This window comes from Falco biarmicus, chromosome 4 (genome assembly GCF_023638135.1).
Source record: "Falco biarmicus isolate bFalBia1 chromosome 4, bFalBia1.pri, whole genome shotgun sequence".
NCBI classification, from domain to species: Eukaryota; Metazoa; Chordata; class Aves; order Falconiformes; family Falconidae; genus Falco; species Falco biarmicus.
This window is the reverse complement of record NC_079291.1, coordinates 10,287,275-10,306,263: the sequence shown is the minus strand read 5'-3', so window position 1 is coordinate 10,306,263 and position 18,989 is coordinate 10,287,275. Positions and strand designations below refer to the sequence as shown.

Genomic DNA, 18,989 nt, shown 5'->3' with positions numbered 1-18,989 from the left:
TCAATTAATGCCTTTAATTCTGTGGTCTCCTTCACCTCCAGACTCGGCCTCTGTCTGCATTTACACCTTCCCAGAATAAAATCCTTGCTTCCCCCACCCACTTGGTAACCATCATTCAGCTAGTTCGTCTATGACTCATCCACTTCAAAACCCTGCTGACTCACAGTCCTCAAAAAAGAAACTTGCTCAAAGAATGTACTGAGACGTGGGTACACCATCCATGCCAGCAAGAAATTCATCCAAGTTGACCCAGTCTCTTTACTAGTGAAAGGCAAGAAAGATGCACTTCGTTTGTGAATCTTTATCGTTTAAAAACCTAATTAGCTCACAGTTATAAATAACTAACATACACTTCAATGGCCTGATTTCCAAAAATATTATGAGCCCAGCAGCTCCTATCAAATCTAATGAGTACTCAAGAGTGAAAACCAAGATAAGGCTTCAGAGTTAGCTTTTGAAACAAGAATAAGCAGGCTGACTTCATGAACCCACTGGTAAAAACTGTGACTTACTTACGCATGTGATAATACATGTATTAACACCTTTGAATAGTATGTGAGGTTAAAACAACAGGGAAAAAAAAAAGTAACGTAAAAAACAAAGACATTTCAGATGGAGTTGTAACTCTCAAGTTGACCATGATCCTTCACCATAATATATTCTGTTCAGAATGAAGTGTCTTTATGGGGGCAGGACCAACAGGCCCCCCCAGAAGGACCAAAATGAAAGACCCAGAAAGATCTGCTTTTTTTCCCCCATCACTATAAAGTTATTAACACACTGGATGAGGTACCTAAGTAGGTAGCAGCACCTCTTTAAAGAGAGGGTGAGGGCTTCAGCAGCTTTCTAAGACATGCCTCTCGCCACAAGGTAGGAACTCCTTGTGTCTAATTATAAACAAACCACTGAGAAATTTCTGGTAGAGGTAACTATGAATCCACTTGATTTCACACCCAAGGAAGGGAGGATGGTCTGGATGACTTCTCAAGGTCTCTTGCAATACCATATCCCTTCTACCAAAATACTATCAATCCATCGAGGCAATACAAAGGAACTTCTCACTGCAAGATTATCCTCCCTGCTCCCCACATTTCTCCCGAACTCTACCCGAATTCCTCCTTCTCCACAAACTGCCCACTAAATGTGCAGCCTAGTTCAAATCCAGGCCTTAATATTAAAATTGGTTTACCTTCAACTCTCCCTAGCTACCACCAGTACTATTTCACAGTTACCAAAAGTTACCAGAGACATCTCCCTTCACTAGCACACTACTAGAGGCATTCATCAACGTTGGCAACAGGATAGGTATACAAGCTTGCTCTAATATTTGAAGCTCACAATCACATGAGATTAAAATAAGAAAAACAACAACAAAGAAATGACAACAGGACAAGTCATCTTCTGAATTAAGCACAGGACTCATTGCTACAATTATAGTTTCTTCAAAAATTTCACAGTTCACACCCAAGGAAAACACCCATGCATACAAACTAAGTATAAACTAATCAAGGTATTTCTCTGACAGACTGGAAAGAAAGATAAGAGAAAACAATGAAGATATTTTTATTTCTCTTTGAAATTATTTGGGAAGAGCTAAGTACCTTGTTTAAACAGACTACATAGCTATATAGATAGATTAGCCACACAAGACTAATATTGAAATGGTTCAGAACTGAATATCCAAACCAGCTAGTAAACCCTCTCACTGTAATCTTGCTAGTTTTAAGAATTTATTCCTATCTACTAATTTAAACATTTATTTTTACTTAAATAATTTTCAAAGATAAAAGACTGCATCTAACAGTTCTCATGAGCTGACACAGAGCTGGTATGCATCACCTGTAAAAACATAAATATTATTTGTATGTTTTTCAAACAATCTAGGTAACATTGAAGAAAAAAAGAAAAACTCTGTAACGTTGGATATTTGATAACTTGTCCCTTATCTGCTTGATGTGCCATTTAGGAAAACACATTTTTAAAAGTCAGTAACATATTCTGACTTTAACAGTGGTGCTTCTTGAACCCCAGAATCTCAGTAAAAACATGAAAACGAGAAGAAAAATGAAAAAACACTTAACCTCTCCCAAAGTAATGATTTTAAAAACTATTTACTTGTATAATGTAAATTTAAACAAGACTAGTATTTTATTCAAAAAATCCCACCCAACATAACTTCTCTCCCCGTAAAGAAAGATGTGCTAAAGATTACAGTTCACTGGGGACTTCAACATTCGTATCAATCTCTATATAAACATTCAGGTACTGCAGTGATGGGCAGCAGTGTAAAACCCTGAGAGAGAAAGAGAGAAAAGTAGATAAAATGCCTTCAGGAACAAGTTTCTTTCCAGGAAAACTTACTAAACCAAGACTTAAATTGAAAAAGTATTATTTTTCTATGTAGTGGCAGTTTTTCATCTCTTAACTCTCTATTGTTTGTAATATGCTCACAAAATGAAATTTCTTTCCTAAAGGCCAAATTCTGCCAGTCCCCTTCCCACTCAATTATTCCTCATCACGTATGCAGTGCTGTGGTTTCAGCAGTATTGTTCACAAGGTGATGTTCAGCTGAAAGCACACCCAGACTGCAGGATGGGGTCCAAAGAGAGAGAACTTCCCAAGTTATCAGTATCCCAACTCAGACACCCCATCGCCCGCCAGGAAATCACTTCTACCAGCAACGGTAAGAAAATAAATACAACCAAACAGATCAGCACAGGGTTTTTCCCCCCCTAGATGTCTGCTTTGGGTATTCCCACTGTTCATGCTGAGTAAGCAACAGATACAGTAGCAATTGGCAATGCGAAACACAAATCCAGAATTTCAAAATACATGTCTAATTTTAAGAAGTCAACGACCATCAACTGAGCATTAACCCAAAACCACCACTCAAAAAATACGCAGAATTGCAACCTACGCCTAAACCTGAGGAGCCCTGGTGAAGGCTGGCTGCTACATCCCAAGCTTTTTAGAAGACTGCATTCTGCTTTTCATGTGACTTTTGAGGCTTTTAGGTATATATCCGGGTTAGACATCCAAGCTCTTCCCTACAATCTAGGGGGAAATTAAGAACTGGTACATACAGAAAACACACATATCAAAATACCTTCAGGAATAATAAATTTCTGCCACTTAATGTAACCGTAAGAGCTGGAAACAGACCAAAACAGTGAGTAATTTTCAAAATGCATGTTTCATAAAAATAAACTCCACGTAACTGCTAAAGAGGCTTCTGTCACATTTTTCCTCATTTAAGCAAATAATCATTTCCTTACAGCCCTTGCAACCCAAACGCTACAAGATTTTTAAAAATTAAAAAGATACAAAGGGAAGAAAACATGTCCATCCTCATTATCCAATCTAAGTTGCCAAAGGCAAACAAACAATAGTTATTTAAATCATTAACATTATGCTGCTAACAATATGAAGCGTTACCTGTTTAGGGATACAGGGGTATTTGCTTTTGGAAATACATTCTATTACTGCTGGGGGGTGTGTGTGTGGATGGGAAATATTCTTCCGTTGGTCTCCCAACCCTCCTCTTTTCTCCCTAAGAAAAATACACTAAAAGTGAGATTTCCCTGCCAGCTTGTAACTGCTATGAGGGAGGGGGGGGGGGGGGGGGAGCTAACATTTAAGCCCCAAGGAGCTCCTAGTCTTCAAAAGTGCAAAGTACATACGGTTCTAGTTGAAGTTAATAGGAGCTGCAGGTGACCAGCAGTTCTGATTCTGAGGCCCCAAGCTACTGTACAAAGGACTGTCCCTTTGAAATTTCAGCCTAACACTTATCAGCAGCCAACTTGCTGAAGTGCAAGGCATATGCATCCCTTTCCCCCTACGGTATTTACTTTTTAAAAGCACCAAACAGTTGTGGGAAACACAGCTCTCCTGCAATGTTATAGCCCCAGTGAAATAGGAAGCAAGTATGAAAAAATACCAACTCTAATCCTTACCAAGCATGAGCCCCCAGCCATTGCACACCATGATATTTCTACAGCTCTCTACTGGGAATAAACTTGCTGTCTCACACTGACCTCGGCTGCTTTGCTCTTTTGTCCAGTGCCATTTTGTTCCCCATGGAGCCAGCCAGCAACATCAGCTAAGACTTTATTTTTGAAGTGCCAGCACACTGACACAGGCACCTCCGGAGAACCACACCACAGCTTCCTTCACTTTGCTGCCAATACTTAAAATCTGCCAGACAGCAACACTTGGGAGACTGGCCACTGAACAGCAAAGATGGAGAAATCAAAGCCCAGACAAAGCCCAGGGAAGCATAAAGGTAGTTGTAAACTGAATGCGTGCAACTGCAACACTGAATATTAGGAAAGAAAATGAAAAAAAATTAGCAATGCATGAACTGGGAAGGCAGAGTGACTCATTCCCAAGGTGATGGAGTAGCACACAGCATAAAGGTAAACAATAGACACTAGTTACCATCTACCATCCAGGTCCTGGCACTGCTCTGCAGTGCTACCTCCCACCAGGCACTTCTCACCGCTTCTGTTCCTACCTACCTTTGTGAGCCTGCCTTACTTACATTGCTCATAAACTCTTGCAGGCAGGGACCAACTCTTACCCTGGTTTTGTATGCAGCTCAGCACAACAGAACTGCACAGTCAGAGGCAGTCTGCAAAGAGTAAAACACCATCAAAAAAAATAATGAGGGGGACAGTATGACTGGCTTAGGAAATAGAATTGCAGTATCAATATAAAAAAAAAAGTTGCAATGGTCAAACGGCAGAACAATAACCGTGACATACAGATAAGCATTAGGTGAAAGACAAATGAGAAACAAAAGAGTTCTTAAAAAGATGAGAAAAAACAAAACAAAGGAAGGTGGAAATCCGAAACTTGGAAAAAATGGTAAAGAGGTGGATTTGCTAAATCACAAAAGATGGACAAATCATAGAATTAAAATAAGGCTTCTGGCTTTCCTTCCATTGATTTCATGCTAATGGTGCCCACACCTCGTGCCTCAGACTTTTCAAGGTCTGTCCTTATCACCTCAGAGTCTGCTTGCCTCTCTGCCACTTGGGCTGGTTAAAATGAAGGCACAAACTTACCTGACAATCTCTCAGGAGAGGAAATAAGAATGTGGGAAAGAGGAGGAAGGAAATAAAATTCACATATCTCTATCCCAGAATAGCTGACTAGCACAGAAAGGAAGTCACCCTCTGAAGGTTAAGAAATAATAAACAACTAATAATTTATTCCCTTGCTACAAGACCAGGAGAGATGAAGCATAAATGCCTACTTCATCGGCTGTTGTTGGGGCATGGCAGTTATACTTCATTCCTCAACACACACTGTAAAATCACAATCTACATCTTTGTGGCCATTGGCACAGGTCCTTGTTCAGCTTTAAAAACACCAATAATCCACCCCTGTTTATAGTGTTTTCACATATTTAAAAGAAAACCCTTGGGACACAAGAAGTTATCACCATCAGGAATATCATCTATTTCTCTCCCATCCGCAATGTACCTTTGAGTCAAAAAAGCCGTTATTTGTAAAAAAGCAACTACTCGCAACGCGACAGTAAGGGAGTGCGTATGATAATGTTACAAGCCAAGAAGAGCGGAATTAAAAAAAAAAAAAGTAATGACAACAAAAAGACTTAAAATAACTCCTGGCAAGATACACAATGTCAGACATGAGAAAGCCAAAGCCAGTTGGCTCCCATTAATCTGTATTTACCAACTTCTATTTAGCTAATGCCTACCCGTAAATAACTTCTTTGTTATTCCCTTGCTGATTAACAGGGTGCTGTAGATTGGGAAAGTTATCCTGCAGGACTCGAACACAGGCAAGTGCTTGACTGATGTTGATCAAACCACGACGGCCATTTTGAATGCCTTCCCCACCAGCGCCGGGCCGCAGGCCCCGCCATGGCCAGCCAGGCCGCGGGCTGCCTGCGGGCGCTGCCTGAAGGAAGTTTTTCCCTCTGTTACTTGGAAGGATGAAGCCTGCATCTTTATCCAGGTGTCCACTAAGTTCTCTAGTGACTTCTGGAAAAATTTGGGCCAGGTATTATTTCAATCTCTACAACAGTGCCCTGCTCTGCCCCTCGTACCGCCCGCACACCACCAGTGTCCTTTTCAGCCAGGCACCTCAGCCAGCCTGCGGGCAGCCACCACCTTCCCCAGCACCGCAACAGGGCACCTCTCGTCAGGGAAGTGCGGCCTTTTACCCTGCTCCTTTCCTCCTCTTCCCCAACAGAAAGGCCCAAGGGCAGGAAGGTGTAGCCTTGAACCAGCAAGGCTGGTTCAGATCCTCACTTCAGATAAGCGATTTGCCAAAGTGCGCTGTAATTCTGGATGTCCCAGCTGGAAGCTGTATCAGGTCGGGCTTCAAATGTTTTTGAGACCTCCATCTGTTGGAGGTGTGGATACTCAGCACTTCTGGATAACCAGAGATTAACATGCCACCTTCTGCAAATGTTTCCCCTTTCTTTTCCCAGCTCTGCCTCCACTCTTACACCACTCATGCTCGGCATTTGCTCATAAAGCAGCAACAACATTCCCTGCCTCCCGGTTCTACCCAAAAAGGGACGGTATGGATGCTACACAAGTCTGTCCCCACACCCTTGATAATCTGGTACAGGCTTCTGGAGGCTGAGGCCATTATTTGCATGCAGCCATTACATGAGCAAATAAGGTGTTTAAGGCACCTCTCAGAATGGGCTCTGAAGATTAGTTAATGTTTATACAGCCCACTGCAAATTGAAATGACTGCTACATGCTAAGTGTTACCATCACCAGGGATCCATTTAACTAAAAGCAGGCCAGACAGTGAAGGAAGCAAAACTTATTTCTTCTGTCCGGCACAATTATTGCCAGACTTATGCAAGCTAAAGACACCCAATAACCCATCTAACACAGTAAATTAATGTTTATGCTATTAAGTTTAGACAATCTAATGCTGAAAGCTTTTCAAACTACAGGAAATTGCACGTTGCACAGGGACAACTGTATACAATTACAGTGATTTTGTAAAATGGCAGAGATATAAAGCAGAAACTGAGTGGCCGGCAAGGCTTCTAAATCACACAGATAACAAGTATGTCCTGGCGGGCCAGTAGTCTGCAGCTTTCTCACGGCTGTTTCTAGAGAAGGGAATTATAGCCATAATCTCAAAACTCAAGATGACTCCGTGCGCTGCACACCTGTATCTCTGAGGAACGGACAGGTGGGATCAGCGTGTACTGCTACTGCCATCCTGGAGTCACCATACACCAGCCAGATTTATATTATCCCAGCTTGCACCACCAGCTGGCACCCATAGTAAAAGCACCACCAAAAAAGACACTTTTACTGGAAATATTTGGATCAACCCCTGCGTTTCTTGAAGATGCAAAAGCTCTAAAGAGATACAAAAAGCTCAAACATGAAATCCAGTGAGCACAATGCTCTCCCAGGCAGAAAGCTCCCAGCTGCTTTGCTAAAGGCCACAGCAATGTGTTTCCTTTATGCTTGTTTTCACGAAGGATTGTTTAACAGTACTTGGTGCGGCTCTACCTTGACACGTTAACGTTGTCTTAATACAGCCTAGGTTAAGCATTCAGTTTACCAAGTCCTACTGCACACTCTGTCAAACATCTGAAGGACTGCAGTGCCTCTGACTTTTTTTCTGATGTCTTTCAGGTATAAAGTGGTATTAAAGGTAGTTTTCATGAATGCAAAACCAGGCAGGGACTTGTATAAGAGTTATTGGTCCTATTCTTTACCTTATTCATTGTACCATTCGCAGCTCTTTCCATCACTGTCTCCCTTACGCTAAACAATTTCAGAAGTGTCACTTGCACACGAAACAAGTATGTATTATACCATTCAGATACATATGGTAGATTATCAGTTTGTGTGTATCAACTAAGCAGAACATTGACAGCTGTGTAGACACATCTCAGCTGATACTAAAAGAAGTCTTGTCGGCAGTTTTGATCTTAAAGTAAATACACTGAAAAACTTAGCTCTAATTAGGCTGAAAGGCAGACACAATTTTCTGGAATGAACACTAAATGAATGCTGCCAATAACACCATCTTTGCAAAATACCTTGTTTGGTTTGTCTTAAAAAGATAACATTTTCAAGAGAAAATATTCCAACTGACAAGTGATATGTCCCTGCGGTTTGCATGTTCACAAAAATCTAAATTTTGTATTTTAAACTGTGTTATGCTTCATTAATATGAAATCACCGTCCTGCATCACAGACATATTAGCCAAGCTCGAAGTGACCCAATTCATTTTTAATATTTCATAGAGTTTGTTAAAGACTGAAACAAGAGATCACTAACACAGCTCTGACACCCCCTGTCATGAATCAAAAGATGTAGGGAAAAGGTCATGTACTAACTGGCACCCAACCAAATTCATCACTATAAAATAAAGAGAACAGAAATGAAGACTGCATTTCCCATTATGCTTCTCTCTTTGTAAGAGCATCTATCAACTTGCACGATACCAACAAGCAGAAATTATTTATAAGCGTGTCCCCCAGTAAAAGGTCAGAGAGATGTGAGAAAGAGAAGAAATAAGGATTGTAGCATTTGTCTAAGCTAAAAGTAATTCCTTCACTTTAAAGCAAATTCAGCAGCAATAGCCTTTGAAGACCAAAAGGAGAAACAATTCCCAACCACATAAAGAAACGAACAAGTCCCTTATATGGCTAAGCATTGCAACGCCATTTTTTTTTCACAGCTGGAAAAATTAGAACAAGAGGGGAAAAATAGAGCAAACTTTAAACAGGCAGTTCTCCGAGCACCAGGGAATTCACACAGGCACATCATTCCAGCTTTAAGAACTGCCAAATACTTTCTTCTTTAAAGGGAAGGAGGACATTACACCAGGTGAGTCCCTGAAATCTAGATTTTCACTCTCCTGCTGTAACTATGGATACCTAGCTTTAAAAACCCTTTTGTGATGTTGCGGTACACCAGGCTCCCTTATCTCCTCCTCTGGCAAAACGCCTCCTTATGAAGTCCCCTAATCTCCCTTTACCTCGCAGGTCACCAACACACCACCTCAAGGTTTTGCTGGCTCTGGCACTACCCGTCCGCAACCACCCTCTGCCCTATCTACTGCATGGTCAGCCTGCCTCTCACCCCCCTGTAGCCCTGGGGCAAAGGTGGCCAGCTTCTCACCCAGGAAGGTAACTGGATTGCACTGGATTGCATCCCAAATGACCAGAGTTTCTCACAGGCGGCTCAAACGGGACTGGACGGTTGATCCAGTCCTGCCGCCTCCCGCCAGCCCAAGGCCGCGTGTGGAAAGGTCAGGCTCCGCGCAGCGCTGACACGGAGCTCTGAAAGGCTCAGCCTCCTGGGCTCTAAATATAGCTAGGCAGAGGAAGGGCCGTGAAAGGGGGTGGGGAAAGGAGCTGGACAGAAGCCAAATGAGCAATCAGTTAAATAAAACACCACCATGTTGGTCCGCCCATAAGATTCTCCCGCTCTTCTCCACCATGCTCTGCAGCAGAGAATTTAAGTGCAGCTTCAGGATTTAGTCTATTAATGCAAACTCACAGTATAAGAACAAACTGCTGCTTGACTTATACTGGGGGATGGGGGGGGGGGGGGGGGGGGGCGCGCAGGGGGAGATACAAATCTGTTCAACAACTTTTCTTCTTGAATAAATCTGAATCACACAGGAATGACATCACTTCCACTACATGACAGCCCATTAATCATCATCAACCACATGGTACCAGCCATAAAACGTGTCATGGAGACACCAACAAGGAACAAAATATCAGAGTGCTCTACATTGTAAACATGCAATCTTAGGCATCTTCAGGCTTCTACTATTATCTATATACGCCAGGTGGTTTATTTCATTCGTTTGCATCTGAATGAAGGTACTACAATTAACAGAGGAGCCCTTATAGAAAATATGTCCAAACCATTTCATCTACATAAATTTACCACAAATGAAACACTAAAAAAATGTAAATATTTACTTTTTTAATAAATGACCACCTTTGATACTGAAGTTGACTTTACAACAAATAAGCAGAGAGGGAATTTATTCCCACCACAGTTGCCAGCAAGCACAGAAAGAAACAAGGAAGACAAAAGGAAAGAAAGAAGGGAAAGAAAAATAAAAAAGTCTTTACATACAAAAGTAACAAAACTAATCTTTTCCTTTTATTTGAAGTGTCAGATCTTTAAAGTCCTTCAACTAATAAAAACTTCTCGGAGAAGAGATCAGACTTTGCTGTGAACCAACAAAATAAAAAAAGACAGTATGGCAGAGGAATTCAACAGGAACCTCCAATCTGCAACTACAGATAGGACAAGCAACCTTTGCCTCCCTTCTCCATTTAGAAACACTTTATCCTCAGAGAAGACCTATACTGAAGACTGATTTGTTGCAAATTTCAAGGAGGCTCACAGTATTTTTATCTTAAGAATTACATAAATAAAACCAAAACCAGCTATCTGCTCTATCCTTTACTTTTTTGGATTAACCACGCTTACTCTCTCACAGAAACTTTTGATCTTCATTATAGACACTGGGCTCCATGCAAGACATCTCCTATGGCAATTAGAATTCCACAAGGTATAAATCACATTCAACTGTGGCAGAGAAACAGGTAGAGACACAAGAGTGTCTGGTTTTTGCTGCTCAATCCCTAAAATTGTAAGTCAGAACAAATAATGTTAAATAGAAATTATAACCAGGGAAAACCCAAAATGCTTTTAAATATCAGATGGGGTATGTCCTGACCCACTTGTACAACACAGAATCATTTTCATAGATAGTTCTTGTTTCTTTTGCAATTCCTACTTTTCTTAATTGTTTTTTAAACCTGCATATTGTTCAGCTGTCCTGGTTTTACTGTGGAGAACAGTATGTGCTTTGTGGGCCTGATTCTGCCTTCCTGAACGCAACTGAAGCTCTTTCATTGATTTTTCAAAGGAAGCAGAACAGATCCCTCTCGTTATAACTTCTATTCAATAATATTATTGTTAATCAGCTATTTAAAATATTGGTATGTAGTTCTGCATCAGCAGACACCATTCTCAGGCTGATACCCTGCACATTTAGAGTAGCTCTCTCTGTAGAAGTGTTCACTTTTAAACTTCCCTCCACCACACAATCTTGCCCATGACTGGGAAAGCAATGGCAAAACATGACTACAAACACAATATAGGCTGTGACAATATCTGAGTAAATCACTGTTCTGTCTCCCTTCTCTGCCCATCTGCAGTCTTTGGTATGGAACAACTATATCATAAAAGCTCTTATTCACACATGCTTTTGATATTACACTATTTAATCACATACAGCTGTAGCTGATGAGACTGTTACAAAACACAATTTTAATGCAGCACTGGAAGCAAGTTCTGGAGACACATTAACCATTTTCCTCTACATAAAATTTCTAACATTAAAAGACTTCAAGAAAAACAATACAGAAAAAAAAAAAATAAAAGCAGCCCACTCATTTTGTTAAAATCTGCTTCTCTTCCTGGACACTCTGGAATGGGCTTGTTTGCAAGTGAACTCAAAGTCCCTGCCTGGAGTATAGACAGTGACAAACCCACTTCCCCCACACCAAAAAAAATAATTAAAAATCCCTGCTTGCAATTATAAGCAAAGGGAACAGTATCCAGGCTACTTACAGCAAGACCTGAAATGAACTCAGGCATCCCTACTTGTAACACAACCTTTCTTATCTAGTTTGTAATTCATGGAAGTTTAAGAAAGGACAGTCTGATGATTTTTACCAAGCTACTTGAAGTAAAGCACAAATATACCGTCATGCTTATTTTGAAAGGCCCCCATGCATTAAAACGCAAATCACTCCAGTTCTGAAGCACCGTATTTATTTTGAACGGGTACCTTGTATAAGGCATTCTAAATTACAACTATTAACACACAGCACTTGCCACAGCGAGATCTACGTATCCTAATCTGGCAAATGCTTGTAATCTCGATCTTTTGTTACAGAAGTAAAATATCTGCTTGCAAAATGCATCTCCGTAGAATATAGCAAACGTTTGGTTTGTTTTTGGTTTTTTTTTTTAAAAAAAAAAAGGTAAAAATTTGAGCTTTCCTTTCCCACAGTTTTGGGGTTTTGTTTGTTGTTTTGGTTTTAAATTTAAACAGACTTGCATTGAGGCAACACATGAAAGGAAGATCAACCAACAGATTCAACATCATTTTAATATATATCATGGTATCCCTTAAAACAACAGAATAATTTTTATTCAGGCATGTAAAGATAGATAGCAAAAAGTAATGGAATAAAAAACAAGTTCATCTCTTTCTGCATTTTTCAGAGGAACATAACTTTTATCATCTTAATTGTTTAATATAACTGGCAAAATACTCGAGTTACATATTAATACTACTGTCAAAATTACAGCCAGGCTTAAATATTTTTAAATGGCATTTAAACAAATTCATATTTCTTTCAGTCAGCTCTTGGAGGCATTTAAAACATGCTGCAACGTACTGAATCAAACAGGGGCTAAGAGCAAACAAACTTCATTCCTAGAAATGCATTTCTCTATTTGCAAGTGTTTCCCTTTACTTTGGCATGATCACATGGGCTCCAGCTAGACTTTTGAGCTCTGGCAGCAATCCAACCTGCAGATGGTTGGAAATACAGCCTGAAATCAGTGTGTGGTTGATGAATTACTCCTTACACCTGACCCCTGCTTCACACCAGGCACCAAACACAATCTGAACACTACCAGCCAGAGAAGCCCTGTCAGGCATCTCCGTATCTGGAATGCTTTCTTCAAGGCCTTCTGTATGGCCAGATGGCCAAAAGTGGGGAATGCCGTAAACTTGCTAAACAGAAACGTGAGTGACAAAAGAGCATGGGATTGGTAGGTACAAGGTGAAGAGAGGCAAGAGCTTCGTGCAGACTCCAAAAATATGCTTTCTAAAAGAGGCTGATGAAGCAAGGAGGCAGGCATGCTCGTGGCACGCAACTGAAAGAGGTCCCCAATTCCTTCGTGCCAAAGGATGCCGTAAAAACGGCAAAAAGAAATCATAACAAAACACACACACTCACCCAAACATGTACCTACAAAATTACTTCATCAAGCTAAAACTCTTCTGAGTACACCTGTTTGAATTTCCAAATTGTTTTTTTCCTCAGCTGGGGCACCTATCTGTCACTTCACAGACATGCTTATTAAGCCACTCTTGCCTGCGGGCCAGTCTACACATTTCTCACATCCACAGAGACAGGATTTTGTTCACATAGGTGTTGGGAAATCACACTTCTTCCTTTTGCGTGTGCTCACACGTGCATCAGGCACACAGAGATGAAGAGGTATTGTGGGTACAGTAAACACTGCCTCTCCATTTGCAGTATTTCAGCCTTCTGATGGGGTAGCAGAGTCAACACCATGAGAGTTAAAACTACCAAACCCGAACCATGACTAATAAGTAGGAAATATCTGGAGAATGCATGAAAGCAAATCACACGGCAATAGCTGCTGAAGTGGCATATTTCTACTCCAAACGCAGGTACGGCGACCATAAACCACACAATTCCTGTTGGCAGGTAACTGTGGCACCTTGTCCTTTCTACCCAAGTGATTCAGGTTTTTTCAGCAAACTGTTTGCAGAGGAAGCTTACCCCAGCGCTAGGTCTAATTGTAAGCTGCAGAGGACAAAGATAAAACACAGCATCTACTAAAGAGATTCCTTTAAATATATTCAAGTAGTTAATACTTTTTCCTCCTTTTGCTTATCATTACACAGTATTTTGTGGTGCTTAGTTTTGCCTTCCTCTGTGCAAAATGGCAAAGAGAAAAGAATTTGCTTTGGCAACCAAGAAACTAAAGAGAGAAATGTAAGAACCACAATGCAAAATTTGGCATCATTATCGTTTCATCTGTGACAATTTACAACAATCCAGTTGTTTACATAGTTACACCATCAGCAAGGATTCAACTAAGGAAAATCACTTCACATCTCCAAATAAAAAACTACTATAGATTCTCATCAGATATATATGAGCTGAACCACCTCTGTGCACTATTCTTTGCAGCAAGAACACAAGACTATCCTTCACTTACAAGAGTAACCAAAAATGTTTATTTGAAAAAAACTCCTAGGACAACTGGACCCTGCTCTCAGGACATGCCTAAGGAAGTTGCAACACTGTACTTTCAAACTGCAGTTGTCAGACAGCGTCATGCCAAAATGAGAAAAATAAGGTTACGTCTTTCCTCAGACTCAGTGCTTGTCCTTAAGAGACATATTAAATTCCTTCCAATTGCCTCCTAAAAAATGACCTTCCCCCACCCCCCCCTTTTAATTTCTGGATGACAACGGGTTTGTCTAAACATGCAATTACAGTTTTAGCTTCAGTGGTGGCATCTGATAATGAAGGAGCACAAGTAAATTGAATAATAACAGCGTGTGCTTCATCGTGCAGAAAAGGCCACGAAACACTAAAAACTTAAAGCAATCAGACAAACATATGGAATCCATTTTTTCTATTTATAATCCCATTACCCCTATAGCTATTCATTTACACCGTTTCTGCACAACAACGTGCTAGCTACGTTAGAAGACACAAACACAGACTGTAGATTGAGATCTTGCGCAGCTCCGTGCTCCCCCATGAGAAGGACATGATGTACAGTTAGGCGGTACTTCTCAAAGAAGAACCGAGACAACTTCACCAAACAAGCGAAGCAAAAGCAGCGCTTCCCTCAAATACGCTGGGGAACATGAACTTCCAAACTTTGCCCATTGAAGATGCTGCCATTCTGCATTTCACAAGCTGTACACAAATGCTGTAAGAAAGCCTAGAACTTCTTTCTTAATTACAAATGAATGCACACACACCCCTCAGCGTGCATGACTATAAGCATAAAAACACATTCTTTCTGTACAGCTGAATCCTACCATGCTCGGCACAAAGAGCAGTTTTTGGAAAATAAAAAGCTGAAGTTCACAGGATGGCTGGAATCATACAGGGGGTTATTAATTTTTGCTGTTCCAATAGGCATGATAAAAGATACAGCTCCCCACCACAATGTTATTTGATTACCCGACTATTAGCTTTAGACAGACAATGGATGTAACTGCTTTAAAATGTCCCAGAAGCTGATGGCTAGCTTTAAGGTAACAAAATCCAGATGCTGCCTGTCTGCACTACTCTAAACTCTTCAGGTCTATAGAAGAGAAATACTTGGGGATGTATGTATATATCTGTGTGTGTATGTGTTCGTTATTTAGGTTGTATGTATGCACTTAACTGTGGAGCAAGGAAAATAAGAAAATGAATGTCATACAAAATGTATTACCGATTTTAAATTTTTACCTGTCTTTACAGTAATAGCGCATGTGTGCAAAGACAGATGCACGTGACTTTTCACAGGGTTGATAATTTTATGTACTGGCTATAAAAACACATTTAATTTATTTTTAAAGCATCAGGTTAAAAAAAGCCAAGGTACAGAAAATATATTGTTACTATTTCAAGCTCAAATACAAGGTTAATTTTCTCAAAAAGCTTATATTACAAAGTTTAAAAAAAAAGCGAAAAGGAAAAAAAAAAAAAAAAGACTAGCAAAATGTAAGCTACGTGAGTAAAAGGCATGGAATGTCCAATATTTCTCCTCCAATACTCGAGGCTATTGTTCTTTCAAAAAAACACCATCAATTGTTTCATGTCCTTGGCTTGCCAGGTTTTGAGGAATAGCATCAGTCTGCGTCCCCCAATCCTCCAAACAGTTAAAGCTATAGGCAATATTGCAGTCAAGCTAGTGACGGGCTGCTGCTGCAACAGCAACAATACACACTAAATGGTCACAGAGGTAAAACGCAATTTGGATCGACCTTGAAAGGAAGAAAAAAAGAAAAAGAACCGATAAAAATTACTCCAAAATACAAAATTTAAAAAGGTTAAATTTTATACCAAAAATTCTGCACGGTACCGTGAAACTGTAGAGCAAGAAAGCGAGAAGTAACCCTTTCCTGAATTACAAGGCTGTAATCATATTGAGTGGTTCTGGTGCCATCGCAACTCCAACCAGCCTCAATCACAGATCTTACAATTAGTTAATTTATATAATGCAGTACTCCGGCTATAAACGTTAACGGGAAAGTAATTTTTATTAACAAGGAAATATAACTTATCCTTTCAGATCTGCAGCCAGATCAACGTGCTTCAAACCAAAAGTCTGGAGAAGTCAAGCCTCCTCTGTGACACTTCACCACACACAGACCCACATGTCAAATGTCCCGTGTGTTAAATCTGCCACAGAAGCATGATGTATGTGTATGCAGTGCCATACACACGTGTGCACCCTGCCTCCCCCACACACACACACACACCAAAAAAAAAAAAAGAAAAAAAAGGATGTTTGCTTATTGACTGAAACTGTTAATCTGTGGCTGTGAGGTCACACTTCAGAACAGTTTTGGGTTTTGTTTGTTTTGGGTTTTTTTAATACAGTGTCCTAATAGGGTTTGCAAACTTTCGGTTTAGCGTTTTCTTTTGTTACTGTCCCTTGGTCACACAGGAAATCTTTTCACAGACCAGACTATTATACAATGGCATTAGAAAAATAAAGCTTTAATTAACTAACTCATGTCCAGGTAGCATCGCCTTCCCTCAGCCTCTTTATGGGATGCAGGCCTCCTTTCCAGTCTGCTGGCATTTTAAGAATTATTAAGCAGAAAGAAAAAGGAACAGCCCATGCTTGGATACGCTCTCCAAAAGTAGCTACCGTCTATTTCCAGACCTCCTAAATGCAACAGAGTACAGCCGTACCATTCTCAATATTTAATGAAATACTGAAAGCAGTGCAAGGCACTGAACCAAACTCCACCAGATCCACAGCCAGTTAGCTCCGAGCTCTCCTCTGAGCTGCACAGCATCTCCTCCTCAGCTGATTAAAAGTTTGAGTCGCCACAGACAGCTTTTGTAACAGCAAAATGCCTTTGAGCTCCGAATAAACTGTCGAGATCACTGGAAGAGCCAACAAAACAGCGTTGCGTGCGTGATGCTGTCCAGAGCAGTCTTTATCCCGTGCCATAATAAACACGTTACCTGCCCGGTGTCGCGATAGCGTTAACCACACCGGTCTCCCCAAACAATAAAAGGAATTAGCCGACACCAGCAACCCGTGCGGGGGGGAGAAGGATAAAAAACCAAAAAAATTCAAATTAAAGAAATGGAGGGCAGACAGTACCCTTCCTGGCTCTCTCACGCCTGCTTACTGCCTACCAGCTCGGCTCTGCGCGACACCGAACCCGAGGAAGCGACGGAAAAACCCCGCCGAAAGCCGAGGCGAGCCGGCAGCGCGCCGCGCCGCTCCGCGCCGTGCCCTACCTTGGTTTGCAGGTAGTGGGGGTAGTAGTAGGTGTACTGGGGGTACATTGGCTGCTGGTCCAGGCGTTTGCCCATGTAGCTGGAGTCCTTCTGGCTGGTGCAGGGAACTCGTTGGCAGGGTGTAGTGCCCCAGGGCCTTTCTTCCTCTCACGCCGCTATTCCTGACAGCGCCGGGCGACGGAGGAGGCTGCCGAGACTTCCTCGCCGTCTACCGCGCGCTAATTCCAGCGCAGCCAAAAACGCGCCCGCACGCACATATATATGTGTGTGTGAGGGGGGTGCGGGGGTGCGCGCGGGGCCGCCCGCCTGCCCGGCTGGCTGGGTGGAAGCCCCCTGCCCGGCTGCCCGCGGCGGAGCAGCCCGCCGCCCCCGCTCGCAGCAGCGTGCCCCCGGCGCTGCCCGCCGCCCGCTCGGGAGGGACCGTCCTGCGAGAGGAGCCGGGCAGGCAGCGCAACTCCAAACCGCCGCAGAGCCGCCCGCCCGCTCGCTCTCCTCGTCCTCTCTTCGGCTCGCCCCGCTCTCGAGCCCTCCCCTCTCGCTCCCCACCCACCCCCCTTCGAACGAAAAAAAAAAAAAAAAAAAAGAAAAAAAAGAAAAAAAAGGGAAAATAAAGAAAAGAAGGAAAAGAAAAGAAAGAAAAAAAAAGGGGGGGGGGGAGGGAAGAGCCTTCCCCAGCCTAGTTGCCGCTGCCTCCCTCACGGAGTGACATGGTGCTCAGGGCTCGTCCTGTCTTTCATTCAAACCCCCTCCGCGCCGCGCCGCCGGTGGGAGGGACCTCGGCGCGCCGCTCCCCCGGGAGGTCGGCGCAGGCCGCGCGGCCGCCTCGCGCCCCCGCCCGCCCCCGCCGCCGCGCCCGCGGCTCCTCGCGCCCCGGCGCGGCCCCCGCTGCCCGCGGCCCCGGCGGGGCGGGAGCGCCCGGAGCGGCCGTGGGACCCGGGAAACCCTCGCGCGGGGGGGCGGCGGGGGGAGGGAGAAGCCCGAAGCCCCACAACGCAGCTTTTTTTTTTTTTTTTTTTTTTTTTCTTTTCCTCCCCCCCCTCAAGAAAAAAGCGGAAGGTCACGGAGCCCGGCCGCCGAGCAGGGAAGCCGGCAGCTCCCCACCACCACCCCCTACCCCGCGAAAACTACTCCGCACCGTCACCCGGCACTTGGCGCGGAGGCGACCCGCGGCCAGACATATTAAATACACACTTTGTTAGACCGCTTATATAAGACTTGGTTTATTTAAAGTTGGAACAAAATGGAGGAAGAGGGTAAAAAGGAAACGCGCCCGGCCTGACTTCGGGGTGCCGTCAGCCGGGCGTGCGGGAACGCCGCAGTGCCACACCAGTGCCACACCAGTGCCACACCAGTGCCACCAAGCCCCCCGCTCGCCGCCCCCCCGCGGGCAGCCCGCCGCCGCCCGGGGCCAGGTGCGGGCCAGGTGCGGCACCGCACACCTGCCGCAAGCCCTGCCGCGCTGGACCTGTGTCAGCAGCACTGCCGTCCCGAGCATCCGTCCTCCCGAAGAACCGAGGGAAGACCACGGGCTATAAATCATCAGTAAGAAAGTGTGTGAAGAGCGAATTGTTTCCTCTCGTACACAAATCCCAGCGTTTCTCCTTTCTTTGTTTTTTTTTGGTTTTTTGGTTTTGTGGGGGTTTTTTTGCGAGCACTTACTCCTTTAACGTG

At 42.9% G+C, this 18,989-nt stretch overlaps 1 protein-coding gene across 11 annotated transcripts in view; it reads right to left on the bottom strand.

Moving 5' to 3' along the window:
* Positions 1-18,989, bottom strand: part of RBMS3 (RNA binding motif single stranded interacting protein 3) — a 722,581-nt gene that overhangs the window by 436,248 nt on the left and 267,344 nt on the right. The window contains exon 1 of one of the 11 annotated variants that reach the window (XM_056334371.1): positions 17,319-18,088. The exons of 7 other annotated variants lie outside the window; for them this stretch is intronic. In XM_056334371.1, coding sequence (XP_056190346.1) covers positions 17,319-17,393 — 75 coding nt within the window. In that variant the 5' untranslated portion in view covers positions 17,394-18,088. Of the gene's footprint in view, positions 1-17,318; positions 18,089-18,989 lie in introns of those variants that run through there. 3 more of the 11 variants (XM_056334369.1, XM_056334370.1, XM_056334367.1) reach the window with 3 other exon arrangements.